We start from the raw sequence: 12,828 nt of genomic DNA on the forward strand, positions 1-12,828 counted from the left end.
ACGTGGTACTCAGGAGACAGATTAGAGGTGAAAGATATAAATTTAAAAGACATTAATATACAGAGGATATTTCAAGTCATGGGAGTGGATGAGATCATCCAGGGAGATAATTTTTCTGGAGAGACCTGAGTCTGGCATCCAACTAACATTTAAAAGTTAAGAATGGGTAAAGGACTCAGAAAAGAGATGGAAAAGAAGTACCCAATGAAGGAGGAGAAAAGGAGAAGATTGCAATGAGCTGGAAGACAATAGAGGAGCACGTACCATGAAAGAGAGAGTGGTCAGCTGAGTCGAATCTGCTGAAATGTTAGGAAAGTGAAAGATAAGTATGTCTTGATCTGACTTATCTTCTCCTGGAATAGCTGGGTTAGTTGCTGCTCCTATGTGGTTCCATAGTTCCATGTACATGTTCTATGGTATCACCCGCCATACTTAATTGTAACTGTTTTAATTACTTGTGGCTCTCATTAGATTGTAAGTTCCATGAAGACAGAAGCCATGTCTAACTGAATCACATTTGTAGTACAGTGTCTGGCATATAGTAGAACCTGAATATATATTTTTTCAATGATAAATGAATGAGTGAAGGATGAATGAACCAGAGTTATGCAAAGACCATTGACAATCCTCCATCCCAAATGAAAAATAAGAATTATCTGACTCCTCGACTCTAGCTATTTCATCAAAATTCAACAATTGAGGTCTCTACATGGTTATATGATCATACTGGGATCATATTGGTCTTTTTTTGCCCCTTGCAGATGGAGTCTTGCTGTATCATCCAGGCTGGAGTACAATGGTATGAACATAGCTCACTGTAGTTTTGAACTTCTAGGCTCAATTGATCCTCCCATATAGCTGGGACTATAGGTGCATGCCACCATGCCTACTTAATTTATTTTCTAAAATTTATTGCAGGGCCAGGCACAGTGGCTCACTCCTGTAATTCCAGCACTTTGGGAGGCTGAGGCAGGTGGATCACTTGAGACCAGGAGTTCAAGACCAGTCTGGGCAACATAGTGAAACCCCATCTCTACAAATACAAATAAATTAGCCAGGCATGTTGGTGTGCAGCTGTAGTACCAGCTATTCAGGAGGCTGAGGTGGGAGGATCACTTAAGCACAGGAGGTCGAGGCTGCAGTGAGCCAAGATTGTGCCACTGCACTCCAGCCTGGGCAACAGAGTGAGACTCTGTCTCAAAAAATATATATTGTAGAGACAGGATCTTGCTATATTGCCCAGGATGGTCTCAAACTCCTGGCTTCAAGCAATCCTCCTGCCTCAGCCTCCCAAAGTGCTGAGATTACAGGCATGAGCCACCATGCCCAGCCCAGGACATTGGTCTTAATTCACAAGTGTTGCAAGAAGAGGGGAGAAAGGAAGAGTCATTCCAAAAACTAGATCTCATACACATTATAAGTAGTCCATAAACTCAACTTTATAACACCGCAAAACTGGTTCTTTCCCTCCTATAGTAATAGAGCTGCATTTTACCTCTGTGCAACAATTTTTCCCCATTTGATATTGTGCTACATGTTCATTGTTAACTTGATTTCACCTGTACAATTATTCCCGTTTTTTTGTTGGGGGAAGAGGAGCTACATGAATTTGCACCCTATCATGCCTCAGTCTTCACCAGTCAGGAATATATTTTGAGCTATACACTCACTGAAGTGTCCTCACATTTTTGCAGCTCTTCTCTAAGGAGGAACTAGAGTTCTAGTTTTTTGTTTTTTTTTTTTTGTTTTGTTTTGTTTTTTTTTTGTGGCAGTCCCTGTTAAGTTTATACAGACCAATCATAGTTAACTCTAAGACTGACCTAAATTCTTAGGAGCATAGACTGTCCCAGAATTGGCCTGAATTTCTTTCAATGCTTGGACTATTACAGGCTACTTGTTTTCTCACAATATACTTAAGTATGTTTCTTATGGGTGCTGTAACAAATGATCACAAACTTGGTAGCTTAATACAACACACATTTATGCTCTTTTAGTTCTGGAGGTCAGGAGTCAAAATTAGTTTCACGAGGTTAAAATCAGTATATCTGCAGGGCTGAACTCCCTCCAGAGGCTCTAGGGCCTCCTTGTCTTTTCCAGCTCTGGTGGCTGTACGCATTCCTTTGCTTATGGCTACATTGCTCCATAATCTGCCTCTGTGGTCACACTGCCTTCTCCTCTTCTGGGTGTGAAGCATCTCTTTCTGCCTCTCTCTTATAAGGATACTTGTGATTGCAGTTAGTGCCCACCCAGATAATCTCCCCATCTCAAGATCCGTAACTTAAATCAAAAAGACCTGTTTCCTAAATAAGGCAACATTTACAGGCTCCAGAATCTAGGAGCTGGTATCTTTAGGGGCTGTTATCAGCCTATCACAATTTACATCTGTATTTACCCACTCTGTGCTCAAAAGTATGCCAACCTACTTATTGTAACCCATGAAAACTTGCACTACCTTCTTAAATGTCAATGTAAGCTAAATGTAAAAACCTATTTTAACTTCAAAAATTATTTTGGCTGAGTGTGGTGACTTATACCTGTAATTCCAGCACTTTGGGAAGCTGAGGCTGGAGGATTGCTTGAGCCCACAAGTTCAAGACCAGCCTGGGCAACATAGCAAGACATGCAAGATACCGTCTCTACAAAAAAAAAAATTTAAAAATTAACCAGGTGTGGTGGCACACACCTGTAGTCCCAGCTAGTCGGGAGGCTGAGGTGGGAGGATTGCTGGAGCCCAGGAAGTTGAGTTTGCAGTGAGCCATGACTGTGGCACCGCACTCCAGCCTGGGCAACAGAGTGAGATTCTATCTCACAAAAAAATTACTTTGTTTTACAATAAAAAAAATTTTTAATTGCTTTGATTTAGTGATAAATACAAAGTAATGCATTTAGGTTCTTAGATGACCAAGCTGTTATATGATCAAATGCCCATGATTTGAAAAGTTGTTGAAAGGATTGGCAGTATCGAAAAGAAGAAAACAGAAGGCTTAAAGGAAGAACATACAGCTTTCTTCATATGTTTATAGGGAATAGGGATTCGACATGTGCTCTATAAATAGAAACAGAAATAATTAATTGCAGGTGAAGAGAAGCAGATTTCAATCCAATATGAGGAAGTGCTCAGAAAGAACAACGGAAGGTGCTCTCTCAAAATGAAGTTCTTTCCTAGTTCTGGAAGTGTCTATAAATGTGCAAAGGCTCTAAGGGGAGGAATGTGGAGGAGAGAGGTAGAAAATATATCTTTAGATACAATCATGAGGATATTTTATAAAACATAGAGTCTCTTTAATGGTTGGTTCTAAACAAATCTAAAATATTATCCTTCTCCAATTCACTTTTCAGATTATAGCCAGAGTGGTCAAATTATGATTATGTCAGTCCTGTTACAAAAATCCTTCATTTGCTTAAAGACCATTTCAGTATTGATCCCCAACTTCCTCATGGTCTCTTCTGGAGTTTTTTCCTCCCTAAATTCTAATCACATTTACAGTTGCTCAACTTTAGATGCTCCTTCCTATCTGAAGCCATCGAACATACTGTTATCTCTGTTTGCAAAGCTCTCCTGTCCTTCCTGACTAGGTTACTCTTACCCAAAGATAACTTTCTCCAGGGAAACTTCTCTAGCATGCTAAATCAGTTGGGTTCCCATATATGCTTGCAAGATACTCTGAACTATTTCATCAAGATGAAAGCATTTATTGTATAATTGACTATGTCTCCCCTGATAAAATGTAAGCTCTATGAAGACAAAGACATTTTATCTTGTTGAGCACAGTGCCTGGCATATGGTGGGCACATGAATGAATTAACCGACTTTTTTTTTTAAACCTGGTTTGAAGTGTGAAAGAAGTTTGATTTTTTAAAAAATGTTTACCTGACACCAGGTTTCTAGTTACAAATTTTCAGAAATACTAGTATGATTTCTTGGAGGAGTATGGTTTCTTGGAGGCAGGCTGGGCCTGGTGGCTCACACCTGTAATCCCAGCATTTTGGGAGGCCGAGACAGGTGGATCACTTGAGGTCAGAGTTCAAGACTAGCCTGGCCAACATGGTGAAACCTTGTCTCCATGAAAAATACAAAAATTAGCGGAGCGTGGTAGTGGGCACCTATGGTCCCAGCTACTCGGGAGCCTGAGGCAGGAGAATCACTTGAACCAAGAGGCAGAGATTGCAGTAAGTCGACATCACGCCACTGCACTCCAGCCTGGGCGATAGAGCGAGACTCCGTCTCAAAATTAAAAATAAAAACAACTAAAAAAGAATGGGGATGCAGATGAGAAAAAACAAGCAATCATCAAACAAGCCGCCTCAAGGTGGAGTACCATGGAATGTCAGAGGCTTCATGAAAGACAGAAAAACTGAAGAGTCCTTGGGGTTAGGAAATCAAAGGTGGGCAGGTCTTATACAGACCTCGCCCTCAACAAACCTACAGCCTAATAAGAGTCGATAAAATAATTCCCATGGCGTGTGTAAAGCCCTGGTAAAGGGGATATACTGGTGTTAGGAAATACCTAATTTTGTGGGGTGGGGGAATGGAAGGATCGGGGAAGGATCGGGTGGTCAGAGACGCGGTTTAAGCTGAGACTTGAAAGATGATGGAGTAGTTGACCAGGCGGTCAGAGGAACTGGGAGGCGCTATGATTCGGGATCCCATAGAGAGAGATTCGAGGGCACCTTGACAGATTTGGTTTACAGTGACCTCTGGTGTAAGAGATCATTAGCCTTGTGAACATCCCCTCGGCAAAAACTATGAAGTTCTGCACTTCATTTCACCAGAGCTGGGCTCGCCTCAAATTCCTGGTTCCTTATTCCCGCAGGCTCCCACCAACTGCAGAGCAGAGGTGGCTCACAAGCGGCGGGGCTCTGCCCTAGATTGCCAGTAGGCGCTTGACTCACATCCAGCTCCACCCCTGGAGATGCCCCAGAAGCCCCGCCCACGTCCAGGCACGTTCTTCTGGGGCTGGTCGCAGGGGCCGCCCCGGCCGCGGCGCTCACGTGACCCGAGGTGTGACGTAGGAGGAAGGAGACGCCATTAGAGGGAAGCAGAGGGATCGTTCTTCGCCTTTCCTCCGGTGCCTGACGTGGTGGGCTGGGGCCCTTCGTTCTCGGACTTTCCCTCAGCCCTTCCAGGCCTCGCCCGAGGAGGGAGTGGGGACAGCGCCCGTCGGCGGAGCCGGGGTGGTGGGGGCTGAGCCGGCTGTGGCTGTGAAGGCGCTGCCGCGGCTGTGGGGAGGGCGGCGCGACACTCGGGCTCGGGCGGCCGGGAAGCGACGGGATGGCTGCGGCCGGCGGCGGCGGGGCGGCGGCGGCGGCGGGCCGAGCCTACTCGTTCAAGGTGGTGCTGCTGGGGGAAGGCTGCGTGGGGAAGACGTCGCTGGTGCTGCGCTACTGCGAGAACAAGTTTAACGACAAGCACATCACAACTCTGCAGGTGCGGACCTCGGGGAGCGGGAGGGGGCGCCTCAGGGCCCCTACCCCTCCGGGGCTGGGGAAACTTTGCCGCCCCGGTCCCCTGGATCTAGGCTGGTAAATCTCAGGCCTGTCATCTCCGCCTTCGGTTTACCTTTCCAAATTCGTCCTGGGGAATCACCAGGTTGGGGAAGCCTGTAGATGCGAGGACAGGCTGGTTGGAAGGGAAGTGGAAGGGCCCTGAAAAGTACCTAGTGTCCTCCGTGGTGGCTGCGCACGTTGTGGTCCCCGTCCGTGGGCTGTTTTTTCCCATTTACTGCACTTCCTGGGCCCCAGGTGTCTTCAGCGTTGCAGTCTTCAAATGTTAGAGCTCCTTTTCTTTCTTTCGTAATTAGGAACTTAGCTGCGGATTCGATTTTGCGAATTAGTGATTTGTAACTTCAGCGCTTACTGATGACTAAGTGTTTATGCAAGTTCCATTTTGTCCTGAGTAACAGGAATGGCAAAAGAGCCATCTCTGGAGGTTTTTTGAAATGACCGCTTGCCCAGGCGTGTTACGCAGTTTCATTGCAGCCTGCGTGGGTCTGACTTGTGGGTCACTCATATTATGCGAGGTCGATTGACCCACGCTGAAACATCAAGTGAATACTGACCAACAATTGGTCCCCAGACTAAAAGCCGCTGCTGTTACTCATTTTCTTTACCTGTAATAAAAGGCCGGCTTCTACAGGTACATTGGAAAGGTGTTAACATGTTATCATTGATTGAGAGTGAAGCCAGGCCTTTAAGGGAGTTGTACTCACCCCACTGTCCCAGAGAAATCAGTTTTCATGTATTAGAAGAAATTTATCCTACTAATTTGACTTATCAATTTGGTCAAAGGCAGTGAAGTCTAGTGGACTTTTGCGCCTGATTGTCTAGGTTCATGTCTCACCTCCATCCATTTAACTAGCTGTGTCATATTGGGTAAGTTACTTAACCTGTCTGTGCCTGTTTCTTCTGTTAAAATGGCCATAATGGTAGTATCTAGCTCATAGGGTTGTCAGGATAAATATACAGAAAAAGCCCTGATGACCTGGTCCAGTGTAAGTTGTCTCTCTTTACTGCCCCAACTTGCACAATAGGTCTTAATTAGTAAATGTGTAGTATGTGAGAACATCAACACTACTTAATAGAATGCGTAATCTCCTAATTGTTGTGACATTGGATGTTTGATGCTATTATTAAACTACTGAGTCTAGAATTTACAAGACGCTCTGGCTCTGATTCCATGTTCTATTTTACTCTTCTGTTTTACTCGTATGTAAAGCATATCTGAAAAAGTGAGTGCCAGGAAACTGCATTAAAAAAAAAAATCCTTGTACTAGAGCACTAACAAAATTTTAATAATGAATTGTTATTGTTCAGTGTCCCATTAGTGAGAGCCTTGTGTTTTGGATCAAGAAAATTCACTGGACAAATACCCAGGATCATTTAGAAGTTTAGAGATTTACTTAGGTAAAGTGGTAACAATAGCTAACATTTAGTGAGTTCTTACTGTGCTGATTATTTTGCTTGATTTCTGTCATTTAATTCTTATAACACCCTATGAAGTGGATAGTTTAGTGGATAGCCCTACAGGTGAGGAAACAGGTTAAGTTGAGTAATTTTGCTGACAGTAATATTACCACAAGTCAGTGGTACAGGAGTGTCCAAGCTCAAATTTGAACCCCTGTCTGACTTCAGATTTTGAGCAATTAAATCACATTACCTCTGGATATTGGTAAATAACCCATCTAGTGTTTTCCTTTATGCAAAGATCTAAGATAAAAGAAAACTATTGTAACTGAGGTCTTTGCGTCTTTTTCAAAGGATAACTTGAATCTTGCCCTTTCACCCAGGCTGAAGTGCAGCAATCTTCACTCACTGCAACCTCCACCTCCTGGGTCAAGTGATTCTCATGCGTCAACCTCCCAAGCAGCTGGGATTACAGGCACGTGCCACCATGCCTGGCTAATTTTTTTGTATTTTTAGTAGAGACGGGGTTTCACCATGTTGGCCAGGCAGGTCTCGAACTCCTTACCTCAGGTGATTTGCCTGTCTTGGCCTTCCAAAGTGCTGGGATTACAGACTTGAGCCACCGCACCTGGCCATACCTTTTCATAAATTTCTAAAACATTCATGAAGCTAAAAGCAGAGTAAAGGTTTTTAAATATATGAAAAGCCACTGCACTCCTACACAGGGGAGGACGAAGTTATAGTAGATATCCAGTGTTAATATCTGAATTATATTATAGAATTTAGGATTTTGTTGTACACCAATGTATGTAAACAGCAATGTGTCTAATCCCTTTCAGAGATACCAATTCACCTCATCTTTCTTAACAATTTTTCAGAGGAATTTGATTTATGTGACTTGTAAAACACAACTTTGTATCTTTTTAATTTCCAAATGGAGAGGAAATGGTGTCAGAAGATATGAGAGGAAGAGTTCACCTTTTTTCTTGTCAACAGAGTACCTATCTCTGTAAACTACTTTGTATTTCTATAAAGTACATTCTTATACATTTCAAAGAATTGCAAGATTGACAGAAATTTAAGATAGTTTATGTATGGATCACTATTTTGGTCTTTTAATGTTTAGTCAAGTGGTTTGCCACCCCCCCCCCCTTTTTTTTTTTAACATCTTGGTGGTGAAATGAACTGGTATTATGGAAAGTGGAAAGCTCACTATGTCCTAAGGTGGCCCATTTCATTTAAAATTTTTGTTTTGTTTTGTTTTTGAGACAGAGTCTCACTCTTATCACCCAGGCCGGAGTGGATGGGTATGATCTCAACTCACTGCAACCTCCATCTCCTGGATTCAAGCGATTCTCCTGCCTCAGCCTTCCGAGTAGCTGGGACTACAGGCGCGTGCCTCCATGCCTGGCTAATTTTTGTATGTTCAGTAGAGATGGGGTTTTGCCATGTTGGTCAGGCTGGTCTCGAACTGCTGACCTCAGTTGATCCACCTGCCTTGGCCTCCCAAAGTGCTGGGATTACAGGTGTGAGCCACCACTCCTGGTCCCATTTTATTTTTAGACAGGTCTAATTTCTAATAAGTTTTTCTGTATAGAAAGCCAAAATCTGTTTCCCTGTATTTTTCAGTCCTAAATCTCCCTTCTGAATCTTGGTATCTCATATGACATTCCTTCTGAGAGTTGAAGACAACTATCTAGTCTTCTCTTGGGTAAACAACTCTAGTTCCCTTAACTAGATTTCCAGTGACAGTGACATCGTTTTAAATCCTTTCACTTTTTTTTTTGTTTTTGGAGGCAGAGTCTTGCTCTGTTTCTCAGGCTGGAGTGCAGTGGTGCTATCATAGCCGCCTGCAGCCTCCAACTCCTGGGCTCAAGTAATCCTTCCACCCCAGCCTCCAAGTAGCTGGGACCACAGGCGTGCGCCACAATGCCTGGCTAGTTTTTTTCTTTATTTTTAGTAGAGTTGAGGTTTTGCTATGTTGCCCAGGCTGTTCTAGAACTCTGAGCTCAAGCAATCCTCCTTCTTTGGCCTCCTGAAATGCTGAAATTACAGGTATGAGCCACTGTGCATAGCCCTTTCATTATCTTGATATCTCTTCTAGACACTATTTAATCGTTGTCCCTCTTTCCTTAAAGTGTGATTCCTTGAGCCGTAGAAATAATTCCAGGCGTGGTGGTTTGAACTGAACAGAGAATTGCAGGCTATCACCTCACCTGTTGAGAATCCTTTTCCAACACTGAAGTAGATTGAGCTTTTGGGGAAGCTCTCACTTTGGTAAACACTCAATTTGCTGTCAACTGAAACATCTTAGTCTTAATTGCTTCAAAAAAAAAAAGGGCATTATTTGTATCTCTCAAATTCTCTTTTCTTTGGTATTGTAGTTAAGCTTTTTCTTTTGTTTCTAATACGCTTGATCCATTAAGGTTGACTTTGGTAGATTTGCTCCAGTAGGTAAGCCTGTTAATGTCCTTTTTAATTTGGATTCTGTAATTCACGAAACACTGACTAGGCTCCTGTGGACCAGGCTGGGTTGGGTCCTAGACATGCACAGAATAAGGTGTGGAATCTCCTGTCTGGATTAGCTACTTCTTAACTTTGCCATCTGAAAGTTAGGTAAGAATGCCTTTAATGTTCTCAACAGGTCATTATTAAAGACTTTGAAAGAAAGCAGGGAGAGAGAGGGCCAAGTACAAAGCTCTGTAGCAAGTCTTACTGTAGTCCAGTGATGCATGACCAGAAATTCTATTTTCTGTAGACATATAGAATCTTAGGGAGGGTCACAGGCCATCCCCTCCTCCTTCCCTTGAGTAAGAAACAGTTATTAATGGTGTGCTATACGTATTAATAATAATGGAAGACTGACTCTGGGCTACTACCTAGTGGACTCAAATCCCTTAATAAAATGTTAACAATTACTCCAGCATTGCAGTTCTCCTTTTTGCCCAAGCCACATCTGTCTTGCCCACAAGGTTATCATGAGATGCTTTGTCAAATTCTTGCAGAAGACAAGATACGCTGTTTCTGCAGTACTCAGATCTATGAGGAGGCCATATAATGTGGTGAAAAGAGAACGGACTTTGAAGTTAGACTGGGGTTTGAATTCTTACTCTCACTTCATCGCCATCATTATCCTGACAGGATATTCTAATGCCTGTAAGCGAGCTCCTTTTCTGTAAAATGGGAGTACCTTCCTTATAGGATTTTATGTGGATTACATGGACAGCCATCATATGTAAAGCTCCTAGCACAGAGCCTGGGACATGTTTGTTTAATAAATGTTTGCTGTTTGCTATTAAATGAATAGATGATGCTGGATTTATGTTTTTCTTTCAAGGTAATTCAGTCAAAAAAGGTAATGGGATTATTTTCACGTGAATTATTTTGAGAACTCATGCTGTCTCTGAGGGGTCATTACATTTTAAAATTGCTTATAGATTAGATAAATATTTTAAAAATAAAGCAAATCCATTCTGGTGTTTTCACTGATATCTACATTTCCGAATTCACTTTCTTTCTTTCTTTCTTTTCTTTTTTTTGATTGTGACATTTGCCATACTTTGGTGTTTTAGTGTGGCCCTCTTTTTCCAGAGCTGCTCCAAGGTTACTGGTAGTTATGGAGTAATCCTGTAGGTAAGCTCTCTTAACTTATATGGAGTCCCCAAGCTCTCTTGTGTGTTTTCCTCGCTGATTTGAGGCTTTGATAAACTTGGCAGAAATAAGAAAGACAATTAGAGTGAGGGAGTTACTTCTGTTTCTCTGGAATTTGTGAAGGCAATACTGTTGAATCTATGCAGTTAAATTCAAGAAACATTTATTTCGTATATGGTATATGTCAAACATTGTATTAGCTGGGGAATATAAAGATGAGCAAGGTACTTTAAATATCAGTTACTTTTCTTGACTTTATTCTTAAAGGATTGTGCCATTTTGGTTTTAACCACTTCCTCAATTTGGTATGCCCTCTTTATATCTGTGCTTCTAGGTTATGTACTCCTTTTTTTTTTTCCCCCTTATTGAAGGTGCTTATTGAAGATTAATCGAGATCAACAGTCCCCTTTCTTTTTAGAGTCCCAACTATAGAATTCTGTCTGTCTCCTGAAGTCTAGGATAGGTGCCTGGGTGATTAGCAAAATAGACATATAAGGTTGGCTAGGCAGGTAGTATCCTGACAGTTTGGCAAATGAGGAAACTAAGACTTGGATTCAGCCGGGTGCGGTGGCTTGCGCCTATAATCCCATGCTTTGGGAGGATGAGGTGGGAGGATTGCTTGAGGACACAAGTTCGAGACCAGCATGGGTAACATAGCAAGACTCCATCTCTAGTTAAAAAAAAAAAAAAAAAACCGCTGGGCATGGTGGTGCACACTCATATTCCTGGATACTCAGGAGGCTGAGGCTGGTGGATCACTTGCGCCTAAGAAGTTGATTGAGGCAGCAGTGAGCTATGATCGTGCCATTGCACTCCAGCTAGGTCACGGAGTGAGACTCTGTCTCTTAAAAAATAAAAAATACTTGAATTAAATTTCCAAGGTCCCACAAATGGAAATGATGTACCAGCTGAGCATAGTGGCCCAGTAATCCCAACACTTGGAGAGGCATAGGGAGGAAGATAGCTGGAGCCCAGGAGTTTAAGACCAACCTGGGCAACATAGTGAGACCCTGTTTTTAAAAAATAAGAATAAAAGGGCCAGGCATGGTGGCTCATGCTTGTAAGCCCAGCACTTTGGGAGGCTGAGGTGGGTGGATCACCTGAGGTCAGGAGTTCAAGACCAGCCTGGCCAACATGGTGAAACCTCGTCTCTACAAAAATACAAAAATTAGCCGGGCATGATGGTGGGTACCTGTAATCCCAGCTACTCAGGAGACTAAGGAAGGAGCATCACTTGAACCTGGGAGGCAGAGGTTACTGTGAGCCAAGATTGCACCGTTGCACTCCAGCCTGGGTGACAGAGCAAGACTCCCATCTCAAAAAAATAAAAATAAAATAATAAAAAATAAATCAATAAATTTTAAAAATAGAAATGGTGTGCTTTTTTTCTCTTAAGCCTAGTCTACTGCTTTTTTAAAGTAAATCAGTGGTATTACGTTTTGCATCATAGTCTTAGTCTAGGAATCTTGGTTTCTTTGTTTGCACAAAGAATATTTTGAGTGTTCAAAGTGTCTTCTAAGTATCATTGAAAACCACATTACTGTTGATTTAAGTGATTTATTATATCTTCATACAGTATAATAATTGAAGTTCTTTTTAAAATCTTTTTCCCCTTAGTATTTTATGGAAGTTTGGGTGATTTTACTTAAGAAATTAGTTTTTCTGAATGTGGCCACAAATTTCTATATCTGACTGCCATTTTCTGCTTTGTGCTTTGAGTTACTCTTTAAACGTGATTCTTTGACTTTCCTTTTGAAAGTCTTTATTTGGACTCTTAAACTAATTATAATCCTTATTTTTAGGAACTAAGAAGAAATGTGGAAATATTCAAGCACCTAGCTTAGTTTTTTTTTTTTTCCTGAGATCGAGTATCACTCTTTCGCCCAGGCTGTAGTGGAGTGGCATGATCTTGGCTCACTGCAACCTTTGCCCCCTGGGTTCAAGCAATTCTCCTGCCTCAACCTCCCAAGTAGCTGGGATTACGGGCGCCCACCATCGCGCCCGGCTAATTTTGTATTTTTAGTAGAAATTGTTAGTCAGGCTGGTCTCGAACTCCTGACCTCAGGTGATCCACCACCTTGGCCTCCCAAAGTGTTGGGATTACAGGCGTGAGCCACTGTGCCCGCCTAGCTTAGTTTTTTGATAGCTAATTTTTATTGCCTTGCTAGAGAGGGCTAATTTTATAAATTAACCTGCCTGAATTCTGTCATGTGTTAAGTCTGGAAGTGGTAATGCTTTATTCATTTTTTTAAAATTTTATTTTAAAATGGACAA

At 42.3% G+C, this 12,828-nt stretch overlaps 1 protein-coding gene across 1 annotated transcript in view; it reads left to right on the top strand.

The window, feature by feature from the left end:
* Nucleotides 1-4,989: 4,989 nt before the first annotated feature.
* RAB21 (RAB21, member RAS oncogene family) overlaps nt 4,990-12,828 on the top strand; it is a 34,758-nt gene continuing 26,919 nt past the window's right edge. The window contains exon 1 of the mRNA XM_017867499.1: nt 4,990-5,428. Within this exon, the coding sequence (XP_017722988.1) occupies nt 5,273-5,428 (156 nt within the window). The 5' untranslated portion in view covers nt 4,990-5,272. The remainder of the gene's footprint in view (nt 5,429-12,828) is intronic.

This window comes from Rhinopithecus bieti, unplaced genomic scaffold (genome assembly GCF_001698545.2).
Source record: "Rhinopithecus bieti isolate Rb0 unplaced genomic scaffold, ASM169854v2 scaffold_3874, whole genome shotgun sequence".
Classification (NCBI taxonomy): domain Eukaryota; kingdom Metazoa; phylum Chordata; class Mammalia; order Primates; family Cercopithecidae; genus Rhinopithecus; species Rhinopithecus bieti.